This window comes from Myotis davidii, unplaced genomic scaffold, assembly GCF_000327345.1.
Source record: "Myotis davidii unplaced genomic scaffold, ASM32734v1 scaffold1166, whole genome shotgun sequence".
In the NCBI taxonomy this organism is placed as follows: Eukaryota; Metazoa; Chordata; class Mammalia; order Chiroptera; family Vespertilionidae; genus Myotis; species Myotis davidii.
Genome location: NW_006296539.1, coordinates 209422 through 220903, shown reverse-complemented (window position 1 = coordinate 220903; position 11482 = coordinate 209422). Strand labels below are relative to the sequence as shown.

Below are 11482 nucleotides of genomic sequence, written 5' to 3'. Positions count from 1 at the left end.
GGTCATAACAATAACAATAGATACAGAAAAAGCATTTAACAGGACCCAGTACCTATTTATGTCAAAATTCTCAGCAAAGTGGGAATAGATTGGTTATACCTCAACATAATAAAGGCCATATATGACAAACCCATAGCTGGCATTGTAGTCAATGGGGAAAAATTAATGTATTTCCTCAAGAACAAGGTAAGGATGCCCGCTCTTATCACTCTTATACAATACTAGAGGCCCGATGGATGAAATTTGTGCAAGGGGCTCAGCCCTTGCAGCTGAGGCAGCTGCCCTTGTCCAGAAGGTTGTCCAGGTCATATAGCTGTCTGGTCTAATTAGCATATTAGCATATTTTATTATTATAGATAGTACTGGAAGCCTAGCCAGAGCAATTAGGTAAGACAAAGAAATAAAAAGCATCCAAATTATAAAGGAAAAGGTATAATTGTCACTATTTGCTGATGATATATATAGAAAATTCCAGAGAATCATTCAAGAAATTGACTAGTCATTGAGTCAACATTTTCTGTAAAGTGGCAAGATACACAATACACAGAAATCAGTTGTATTCCTTTAATGATGAAGCATCTGAAAAAAGAAATAATAGCATCAAAAGCAAAAATACTCAGGAATAAATTTAACCAAGAAAGTGAAATACCTGTACAATGAAAACTATAAGACTTTGCTGAAAGAAATAAAAAAAGACAAACAAATGGAAAAACAGTATGTGTTTGTTTGTGGATCAGAATAATTTATATTTTTAAAATGTCCATACTACCCTGAGCCATCTACAGATTCAGCATAGTCCCCATGAACATGAAAATACCAAAGGCATTATTCTTCACAGAAATAAGACAGTTCTTAAATGTGTATGGAACTATAAAAGACCCTGAATAGTTAAGGCAATCCTGAGAATAAAAGAACAGAGCTGGAGGTATTACACTTCTGTATTTCAAACTACTACAAAGCCATAGTAATAAAAACAATATGGTACAGTCACAATAGACACATCAACCAGGGAAACAGCCCAAAAGTAAATCCCTGCTTTAGACAGTCAGCTAATAGGGAAATGACACCCAGTGCAGGGAGGATAGTCTCTTTAACAAGTGGTGCTGGGAAAACTGGAGAAACACATGCAGAAAAGTGAAGTTGTACCCCTGTCTATACCACTCACAAAATTTAACTCAAAATGGATCAAAGACTTAAATGTAAGACCTAATACCATAAAATGTCTAGAGGAAAACTTAGGGAAGAAGCTCATCAATATTCATGATGGCAATGATTTTTTGGACATGACACTAAAAGCACAAACATAAAAAGCAAAACTCAACAGATGGGACTACATCAAACTCAAATTTTCTTCACAGCAAAAGAAACAATTAGAATGAAAACCCACAGAATGGAAATAAATTTTTGCAAGCAGTATATTAGATAAAGGTTAATATCCAGAATATACAATGAACTCATACAACTTAACAACAACAACAAACACAATACAGTTGAAAAATGGTCAGAAGAGTGAAACACATTTTCAAAGATGACATCAAAGTGGCCAACAGGAGCATAAAAAGATGCTCAATGTCATCAGGGAAATGCAAATTACAAGCACAATGAAAATGGAGATGGAAAAAATAAAAATTTAAAAAACCCACAATGAGATACCACCTCACACCCATTGTGGAATGGCTGTCAACAAGATGAGAGAACAAGTGTTGGTGAGGACGTGTTGAAAAGGAACCCCTTATACTGTACATTGTTAGTGGGAATGTAGATTGTTCTAATCCGTGTGGAAAACAATATGGAGGTTCCTCAAAAAATTAACCATGGGTCTACCGTACAGTCCAGCAATTCCACTTATAGATACTTTATTCCCAAAAGAAATGAAAAAGGACTTTGACAAGATATATGCACTCTTATGTTTATCACAGCATTGTTCACGATAGCCAAGATACAAACAACCCAAATGCCCATCAACAATCAATGGATAAAAAATATTCTGCCATGAGGATATCCTGTCATTTGCAACAACATGGATGGACCTTGAGCACATTATATCAAGCTAGATAAGTCAGACAGGGGAAGACAAGTGCTGTATAATATTACTTATTTTTGGAATCTGAAAAAGTCAAACCTGTAAAAGAGCAAAATGGTTGTTACCAGAGGATGGTGGTTGAGGGTAAGATTGTTGGTGTTTAGTAAATGAGCCATAGAGATCTAATGCACAGTACAGTTGATCCTTTAACATTGAGGGTTTGAATTGCGCAGGTCAACTTAATACCAGGTTTAAATTCAACTGCATAATGAAGATAATAAAATTATACCATGATTATGCAATATAAATTTCACTGTTAGGGCAATATATCACAGTATAAAAATGTATCAAAGTAACACACTGTACATCATACTTACAGAATGTTACATGTCCAATTTATTCAATTAAAAATATTGGACAGGTCTTGAAGTGTCCAGCTGTGAAATGTGGACTTTGTTCTGTAGATCAGTTCAGTAGAAGAGAATAGAGTGGGTTGGAGAGGAATAGGGGTAGGAAGATTGGATCTCTGTAACAGCTTAAGATGGTAATGAAAATGGGTAAAGATATTGGATATAGGAAATGGTGTAAGAAGAGAATCAGGTGTTGCAAATGAGTGAAAGTAAGGGATAAAGGAAACGGAAGAGTCAAAGTTAACTTGTTTGTAAACCTTGCAACTGATAGGTTTAACTTCATAAAAAATAAAAACTCCAATATTTGAAAACAACCTATAAATTTCTAAGGAAACTTAGCCTCTAGGGCAGTGGTTCTCAACCTGTGGGTCACGACCCCTTTGGCAGTCAAATGTCCCTTTCACAGGGGTCGCCTAAGACCATCCTGCATATCAGATATTTACATTACAATTCATAACAGTAGCAACATTACAGTAATGAAGTAGCAACGAAAATAATTTTATGGTTGGGCCACAACATGAGGAACTGTATTTAAAGTGGTTGAGAACCACTACTGCAGGGAGTTATATTTTCAACCTATGTAAAGGATATGAAACTATAAATTTTAAAGCAGGGATTTCTTGTAAAGCCACTAGGAAAAGATAAAATACATAGTAGGAATGTGTTATTTCAGATGATGTTTTCACAGGTTGTCAGGGAGTAAAATAAATGAGATGTTTGCACAGACAGCATTTACCAGAGTTATACGAAGTATTTAAAAACTATTCTTATCTTTCCCCTGTGCAATGTCTACAGGTGTGTATGCTTGGATTGGCATTAATTTTGTCCTCGGACGATTTGAGCATATTGAAGATGGTAAGTATCATGTTTTCAACTAATGTGTGTAACTGGAAATTGTGGCTTTTTCTATGTAGTGAAAGGATAAAAAGAGCTAAGTTTTGTGACACAGTTAAGTGTGTGTAGGTGGAATGAGAGGAGTTGCTGTTTCGCACAGCTTGATTTTAGTTGGGAAGAGGGGGCTGGGTTTGCCTAGAAATATTTGAAACATGCCGTGAAAACAAGGTGCCTCTGTGAAGATCCCAGTTCTCTGGCTCTGCTCTGTTCCATGCGTGTTTCTCATGCTTCCAGATGATGAGGCAGTCGTGGAGGTTAACATTCCTGGAAGTGAGAGCAGCGAAGCCATTCTCCGGAAAAGAACTGCCGGTATTCTCGACATGGGAGGCGTGTCAACTCAGATAGCGTACGAAGTCCCCAAAACTGTAAGCTTTGCCTCCTCACAGCAGGTTATTATCTGTACAAATTTCCTTCTTTTTGATTTGGTTTCATTTAACATGTCTCCATCCATTTTTGTTTTGTTTTCTGAGTCTGAACACGCCTTTACTGTGCTTGCTGAGGTACCTCTGCTCAACCCAGGAGAAAGGAGACAGGAGGAAGCCAAGGCAAACCTCCCCTAAGCCGTTTGTGTTTGGTCATTGAAGTCAGCTGGTTTGTTTTCTGAACTTACATGGAGTTTTTCTTTGATATACATGCCAATCACATGCTTGAATTTTGTATATTATTTTCAGTTCTTTTCTCATCAGGGATTAGAAAAGCTTAAAATAGCATCAGATTTCTTGATATAATTAGGGAAAATACTTTTTTTTTAACAGTGCAGATAGCTTTCGACTTTTCCAGAAAGGACTGAGGTTTGTATTCACTGCTTCTATGTTCCTAAACTGTGGTTTACTGTCTTTTCTCCATCCCTTCAGTGCTCTGTCACTGCCGTGTTCCAAGGGCCGGTGGCCTTGTGTGGAGAGCAGCAGAAGGGTTTCCAGATACATTCCTGAGTTGCTACCTGTCTTTATCACCCTGTTTCCATTCTGCTGTAAATTAATAACAAAGCCGGGTCCCCTCCACTTTCACCCAGCGTAGTGTCAGTTAAAAAAGACTGGTGCTGGACAAGAAACCTAGGCTGCATCGTCATCCTGTCCTCACTAGTTGTGTGACCTTATGCAAGTAACTTAACTTCTCTGAGTTGGTTTCCACCTATGAATATGAATGCAAGTGCCTCTAACATAGAGTTATCATCGGGTTTAAATGACATAGTGCATATTATCTAACACATTGCTGGGCACCTGGTATTCGCCCAATAAATGATATATTTACTAAACTCCTTAGAAGAGTGCTTTGTAAATTCAAGTATTACAATCAGTGTTTCCTACTTCCTATCTAGACATGCTTCTGGAAACTTACACTCGATAAAAAGTCATGTCATTCCCTTCAGAATAAAGTAAAAAAATATATAAAGCAAGCTTGGAAAAATACAAATCAGTATTAAAAATGTCCTATGGATGAATCATATGAAGAAATTGTTATCATTTTGGCTTTACTTCTTTTCATTCTTTTTTCCCTATTTTTGAAAACATGGTTATAATCTTACTGTTTATGCAGTTTTGTGCCCTTTTCTTAATAGCGCATAAGCATCTTCCTCCATGAACTTGATTAGCATAAATTATAAACCCTCCTAGGAGTCGTGCATGTAGATGACATCCCGCTTTTTCTGTCCCGGAATTGCAAAGGACATTTGTGTACAGAGACTTTTCAATGTTTAGGATTACTTCCAAAGCATAGGATTCCTTAAATTTACTACGTTAGCAGAAATGAACTATATTACTAACTTACTTTTTCAAAAAGTTGTAATAATTCCACAAATGGGCATTGCATCTGAAATCTCTTAAGTCAGAATTATCATATTGAATTAGGAGGGGCGCTTAAAAGGAAATACAGAAGCAGAAATTTTTGCTCCACTTAAATGAGAATTTTTTAGATCCTTCTTTTTAAAGAAGGTGATTGTTTTTGTATTGCTTAAAGTATTAACATTTGTTATCTTTACGTCGTCAGGAAGAAGTAGCTAAGAACCTGCTGGCTGAATTTAACCTGGGATGTGATGTTCACCAGACTGAGCATGTGTACCGAGTCTATGTGGCCACATTTCTTGGGTTTGGTGGCAATGCTGCTCGACAGAGATATGAAGACAAGATATTTGCCAACACGTTCCAAAAGAACAGGTAAAGCAAGCACCTTTCATTGCTCAGCAGGCATGTTCAAATCCAGTTTCACTCTTAGCATATTAGTAGTTTTGAGCCCTGGGTAATGCATTCTAGATTGCAGGCCCTTGGGAAACTCAACACCAGCCCCACAGCAGATGTCCTGGAGCCTGCAGGAAGTGTGATAGAGTTGTCACTGGTGATAAAATTGAATTATGTGATGTTCTGGAAAACCAGCCTGTGCAGTTATTTAGTGGATAAGACTATAGTGAAGGAGGTTATGCAAGAGAAAGAAATGATCTAGAAGTCAGAGTTAGTGGTTTTAAACACATCAGTGAAACTTTTTAAAACGAGTTTTTGAAGAATTCTGGTATAGAAAATATGTAAAACAAATAAAAGCAACACTCTATCAGTTTAAATTTATTTTAAAAGTTTAACTATATAACAATTATTTATTTGAAATTAATCCATAGAACAGAAAAGCCATTTGGATGGATAAAAATATCTGAAATGGGGAGTCAAGTAAACTATCCTATTAATTACTATTTTGTTTTCTTCATTTTGATGAAACAATTTTGAGGGGGAAATTCTTATTCATAGAGATAAATGATAGTATATTTCCTTGATCAGTTTAATCTTAAACCTGTGGAGGCCCAAACTTTAAGGAAGACCAAGAAGTCAGAGCCATTTGATACCAAATTTTTCAGAAATTCACATTTGTGACTAGAAAAGGACAAGAAAACTTGTTCTTTGCTCCAGATGTTAATTGAATAATAGTGTTGTTAAGAGATTGGTAGTCCCGTGGTTTCTTTTTTAAGGTAATATTCTATATAGCACATCTTAGTATAATTATTTTTTACAAATGTCTTAAAATAGAAATCATAAGTGATATTTGAATCAGAATTTTGGAAAAATGCCTTCTTCTGCAACCCTAATGTTTACTATTGGTTTAATGTCAACAAACTTGTATAATGGACAATTGAGTGGTACTTCTTAATTTAGATGAAGGGCAAGCAACTAAAACGGTAGCATGAAGTATACATTTGACTAGTCTTGGACTTTTACAATTATTATAAATGGTAGAAACACTTTTTATATATGTTATGAATTTGAGCCTTGAAATGTATATTTATCTCCTTGCCATTAGTAGTGATCGATTTTTTAATTAAACATTTTTAAGATGTAGCAAAGACCTTAATTTATTACATTCAAGTGCATTTTGAGTTCTCCTGATCTTGGGAATAAACAACTTGTCAGTTGAGTGGTTAGTCACTTGATTACTGTCAGTGACTGAATATTGAATCAGGCACTCTCCTAGTAGCTAAAACCCTGTAGGTCCCTGTGATTTCATGGTATCAGACACTAACATAACTCCAGTGTTGGAAGCTTGTCCCTGTTTCTCAGATGCCTAACAGTGATTACACATAGCAGGAGGACAGATCTTGATGCCTGGGAATTTTTCACTGGCAAGTTAGTAAGCATAGTGGAGTTCGGTGAGCAAAGTTAAGATTTTTCTGTGGAGCTTCTCAGAGCCTATAATACAATAGAAATGCTGTTACATGCAACAGGTTAGGTCAGTAGTTGATTAATTTTTTAAAAATCAGTTAAAACAGAGAATTATAAAAATAGAATCAAATCTCAAGCATTTTGTTTTAGCGTACGTGTTTATTTGCCAGTCTTTTGCTCTGGACTGAAGTGTTGTTTTAAGGCAACATCCGTCATTTCTCAGGTGTGCACTACCCCCATTCAGCTCGATATCATTTTAACTTTCTTTAAAGAATAACAGGAACTTAAAGACATTTTTGAAGAATTTGATACCAAATCTGTCTAGATTTTTACTCCTTTTTCTAAATTATTCTTAAGTCTTGCTAACACCTAATTTGATAGCAGTTTTCTGGCAACTTGCCTTTATCATATTTTTCTAAGACATCTAACCTAGTTTTTTTGTTTTTTGTTTATATATATATATAAAATTAATTTTTTACGGAGAGGAAGGGGGAGGGATAGAGAGTTAGAAACATCGATGAGAGAGAAACATCGATCAGCTGCCTCCTGCACACCCCCTACTGGGGATGTGCCCGCAACCAAGGTACATGCCCTTGACCGGACTCGAACCTGGGACCTTTCAGTCCACAGGTCAACGCTCTATCCACTGAGCCAAGCGGTTAGGGCTAACCTAGTTTTCACAGGATACATTTTCACTTGCTACCTTTTTTTCAGCCATATTTCATCTTTATATAATAAAAAATCGCAAGTGCTAGTGGCAAAAATGGAGCTGTGGGCAGAGCTTAGGAACCATGAGCACTCAGGGGTGGGGACTCCAGGCTGTGTGCAAGGAATGGAAGGCATTGGGTCACATGACCAGGTAGTTGTTTCACCTGACTCTGTGACGGTGTCTGCCGTATGGAAGCGTGTCTCATAATCTCCAACTGGGGCTCAGGTGTGTCTTCCCCTCACCTAATTATCCTAGAACCCTCTGTGTTCCACCGAACACATTTTGAGAGGCACTGGCTCCGAGCCACTTCTTCGGGCACAGTTTCCTGTTGGTCTCATGACAGAGTTTCTCTTTGTCCTGTAGGCTCCTGGGGAAGCAGACTGGTCTAGCTCCTGACACTCCATACCTGGACCCCTGCTTACCCCTAGACATTAAAGATGAAATCCAGCAAAATGGGCAGACCATGTACCTGCGGGGAACGGGAGACTTCGACCTGTGCCGAGAGACTCTCCAGCCTTTCATGAACAAAACGAACGAGACACAGACTTCCCTCAATGGTGTCTACCAGCCCCCCATCCACTTCCGGAACAGCGAGTTCTACGGCTTTTCTGAATTCTACTATTGCACTGAGGACGTGTTACGAATGGGAGGAGACTACAATGCGGCTGCGTTTACTAAAGCTGCCAAGGTAACCTTCAAGGAAAGCATTTCCCATGTGCTTTGGGAGACGGGTGTAGGCAGTGGCAGGTCACGTCCTCCCTTTACGATCGGAGGCCCAGGCCCAGGCCCAGGTCGAGAGAAGGGAAAGGTGGAGGATGTCATTGGGAATTGGGTGAGAGAAACAGTCACAGCAGGAGCAAGAAACTCACTTCTGCCCCCACTCCATGAACTAGTCTGCTCTCAGTGGCTCCCAGATGACAGCCCTTCACACGAGTGTGCATAGTGGAGTTATCATCTGACAGTATTCCATGCAGCCTTCCTGCTTCTGTTCTCTTGTTCTCCCTGCCTTTCTGACACTTTCTTAGGCTCTTTCATGGGTTCCCCCTTCACAACCCCTTAAACCTTGGTGACCCTAGACTTGCACGCTTGGCCTTCTGACCCTCAAGTTCTTGGATGGTGTCATCCAAGCTCATGATTTGCTGCTGCCTCGCCGCAGTTCTGACCCCCACCCCGTGTCTGCTAGATGTCACGACTCCAAATACATCCACCATTTTCTCCCCACTCTGTCCCTGTTATGGTCTCAGTTAATGGCATCACTAACCATCCAGTCCCCTCCCAGCAAACCCAGGAGTTATAGACTCCCCGTCACTTGTTCATCCCTCGCTGGACACCCCTGTGACTTGCTGTTAGATATTTCTCAGAGGCCTCCCTGCCTTCTGTCCTACTGTTGTCCTCGTCCCGGCCTCTGTCACTGCCCTATTGCGGGAGCCTCCTCGTTGGTCTTCTTGCATCTCGTCTTCATCATTCATCTTCCAGCCACTCCCAGTGTTCTGTTAAAGCGCCGTGCTGTCACCTGCCCCGTTAAGACCTGCAGCACGTCCTTTTCCTTCCAGGATACATTTCAGATCCCTTAGCATGTCATCCCCACCCTGTAGCGTCACCTCCCCACCTAGCTCTTTTTTTTTTTTTTTTTAATATATTTCACTGATTTTTCACAGAGAGGAAGGGAGAGAGATAGAGAGCCGGAAACATCGATGAGAGAGAAACATCGACCAGCTGCCCCCTGCACATCTCCCACTGGGGATGTGCCCGCAACCCAGGTACATGCCCTTGACCGGAATCGAACCTGGGACCTTCCAGTCCACAGGCCGACGCTCTATCCACTGAGCCAAACCGGTTTCGGCCCCACCTAGCTCTTTATACTGTGATCGCAGCAGACAGCTGTTGGTTTCCCTCACGAGTGCTGCTTCCCGTTTCATCTTCGTCACGGTGGTTCCTGTGCCTGAGATGCCTGTCCTTACCCTCTCCCTCCAGGCTGAGTGCTGTTCTCCGTGTGCCCTGCTGCAAGTTGCTCAGCTTCTCTGAGCCTCAGTTTCTTCATCCTTCAAATAGAGATTAGAATAGTAGCCACGTTGAGGAGTCATTTTAAGATTTACATCCAGAAAAGGTACTTACACGGTGCTCAATACATGTAAGCTATTAATATGATTACAGATAGCTTCAGGGAAAGGTGGCATTTCTTTCCCTTCTCTGAAAGACACAGTCCTTTGTAATCATTTTTGTCTTCCCAGAATTTCGTGGGAGAGACTGTCTCTTTAACAGTAACTTTGGCAGAATTTTAAGACCAAGAACAAGCATTCTGCTAATGAGTAGTATTCACTGCATGTCTGTGTGCCTTGTCTCCTTGGTACACACATGTAAGTGAGGCTTCTGTTCTAATTGGAAGGATATGCTTGTTATGAATAAGAATTTGGTAAACGCTTTTTTCAATGAAACAAAATTTTTTTTTTTTTTTAGATCTCAAAATTAGTGTATTTTACAAACTTATTTCAAAATAAAAAGCACATATGAGGCAATATGCTGCAATGAAACAAATTTTTAATAAACCTTTTCTGATGATTTATTTTGGGTAAAATTTCTTTCAGGATTATTGTGCAACAAAGTGGTCGATCTTACGAGAACGCTTTGACCGAGGACTGTATGCCTCTCACGCTGACCTCCACAGGCTAAAGTAAGTCATGGACAGCCAAGCCCAGAGTGTTTTTAGAAACAGCACATTCAGTAGGGCCCCTAGCTCGCTGCACCCAGGCCCAGCCACCTGTTTGTCTTTGTCAAGCACTGTTTCTCCTCTTCTGTTCTGGCCTCCTTTCAAACATGATGACAAATACTTAAGCCCAAACATATATTGCTCCAAATGTATTTTTGCTCACTTTTCCTGCACTTTCCACCTGGATTCCTCTCTTCATCCTTGGCTGTTGAAGTCCTGCCCAGATCAGTCAGGGTGGGCTGTGTCCCTTTTGAGTCTTTCTTTCAGCCAGACTCCCTTCTTCCCTCTGGGTCTCCAGAGCGCTCATTATGTCTCTCCAGTGGTGTTTACCTTTTCTGCTTTGTTGATAGTTATTTTTTGCTTTTAAAAAAATCGTTTCATTATAAGTTATTTAAGTATATTTATTATCTTATTACTTATTATAGTTATTATCTATACTATATATAGATATATAGTTATTATCTATAGTATATATTATATTATTACTTATTATAGTTATTATCTATACTATATATATAAAAGGCTAAGCGACCAGCCGACTGGCTGGTAGGTATGACGCTCACTGACTACCAGGGGCAGACGCAGGAGCTGCTGAGCTGTGGTGACTTGGCAGCGGCGGTTCTTGGGTGATGCACCCCAGAACCAGAGAGGAGGGAGCCCGATTCCTCACAGGGCCACACAATTTCACCTTTGGCTGTGGGTTATGTTGTTACTTGGGTACTGTTGGCCCCAAATTTGGTTTACTGCACACTTGTGTTTGTGTTCCTCACCCTGTACGACAGCAACTTTGTAGAGTGCCCTCTCACACTCTGGGATCCCTCGGGGGATGTCAGAAAGCCGGTTTCGGCCAAGGGACCTTACCTTCCAGAGGGACCCCGCTCACTCCATAGACGCCCTTTGAACCACGGCCAGGTGTGGCCAGCCGGGGAGGGACCCAAGGAGATTGGCTCCAGGGCATGTCTGGCCCATCTCGCCCAGGCCCACCTCACCTGCCACCTTCTAATTAGTTTCCTTTCAATGTGCATGAATCTGTGCACCAGGCCACTAGTGTCTTAATAACTTGCTTAGCCCACTGCTTTTCAAAAAGTAAGCATCTGATAA

General features: G+C 40.0%; 1 protein-coding gene across 5 annotated transcripts in view; it reads left to right on the top strand.

The window, feature by feature from the left end:
• ENTPD4 (ectonucleoside triphosphate diphosphohydrolase 4) overlaps positions 1-11482 on the top strand; it is a 29349-nt gene that overhangs the window by 14255 nt on the left and 3612 nt on the right. For 3 of the 5 annotated variants that reach the window (XM_006771920.2, XM_006771921.2, XM_015569249.1), the window contains 5 exons: positions 3229-3288; positions 3562-3716; positions 5314-5480; positions 8038-8362; positions 10260-10345. In XM_006771920.2, the coding sequence (XP_006771983.1) occupies positions 3229-3288; positions 3562-3716; positions 5314-5480; positions 8038-8362; positions 10260-10345 (793 nt within the window). The remainder of the gene's footprint in view (positions 1-3228; positions 3289-3561; positions 3717-5313; positions 5481-8037; positions 8363-10259; positions 10346-11482) is intronic. The other 2 variants (XM_006771922.2, XM_015569250.1) reach the window with 1 other exon arrangement.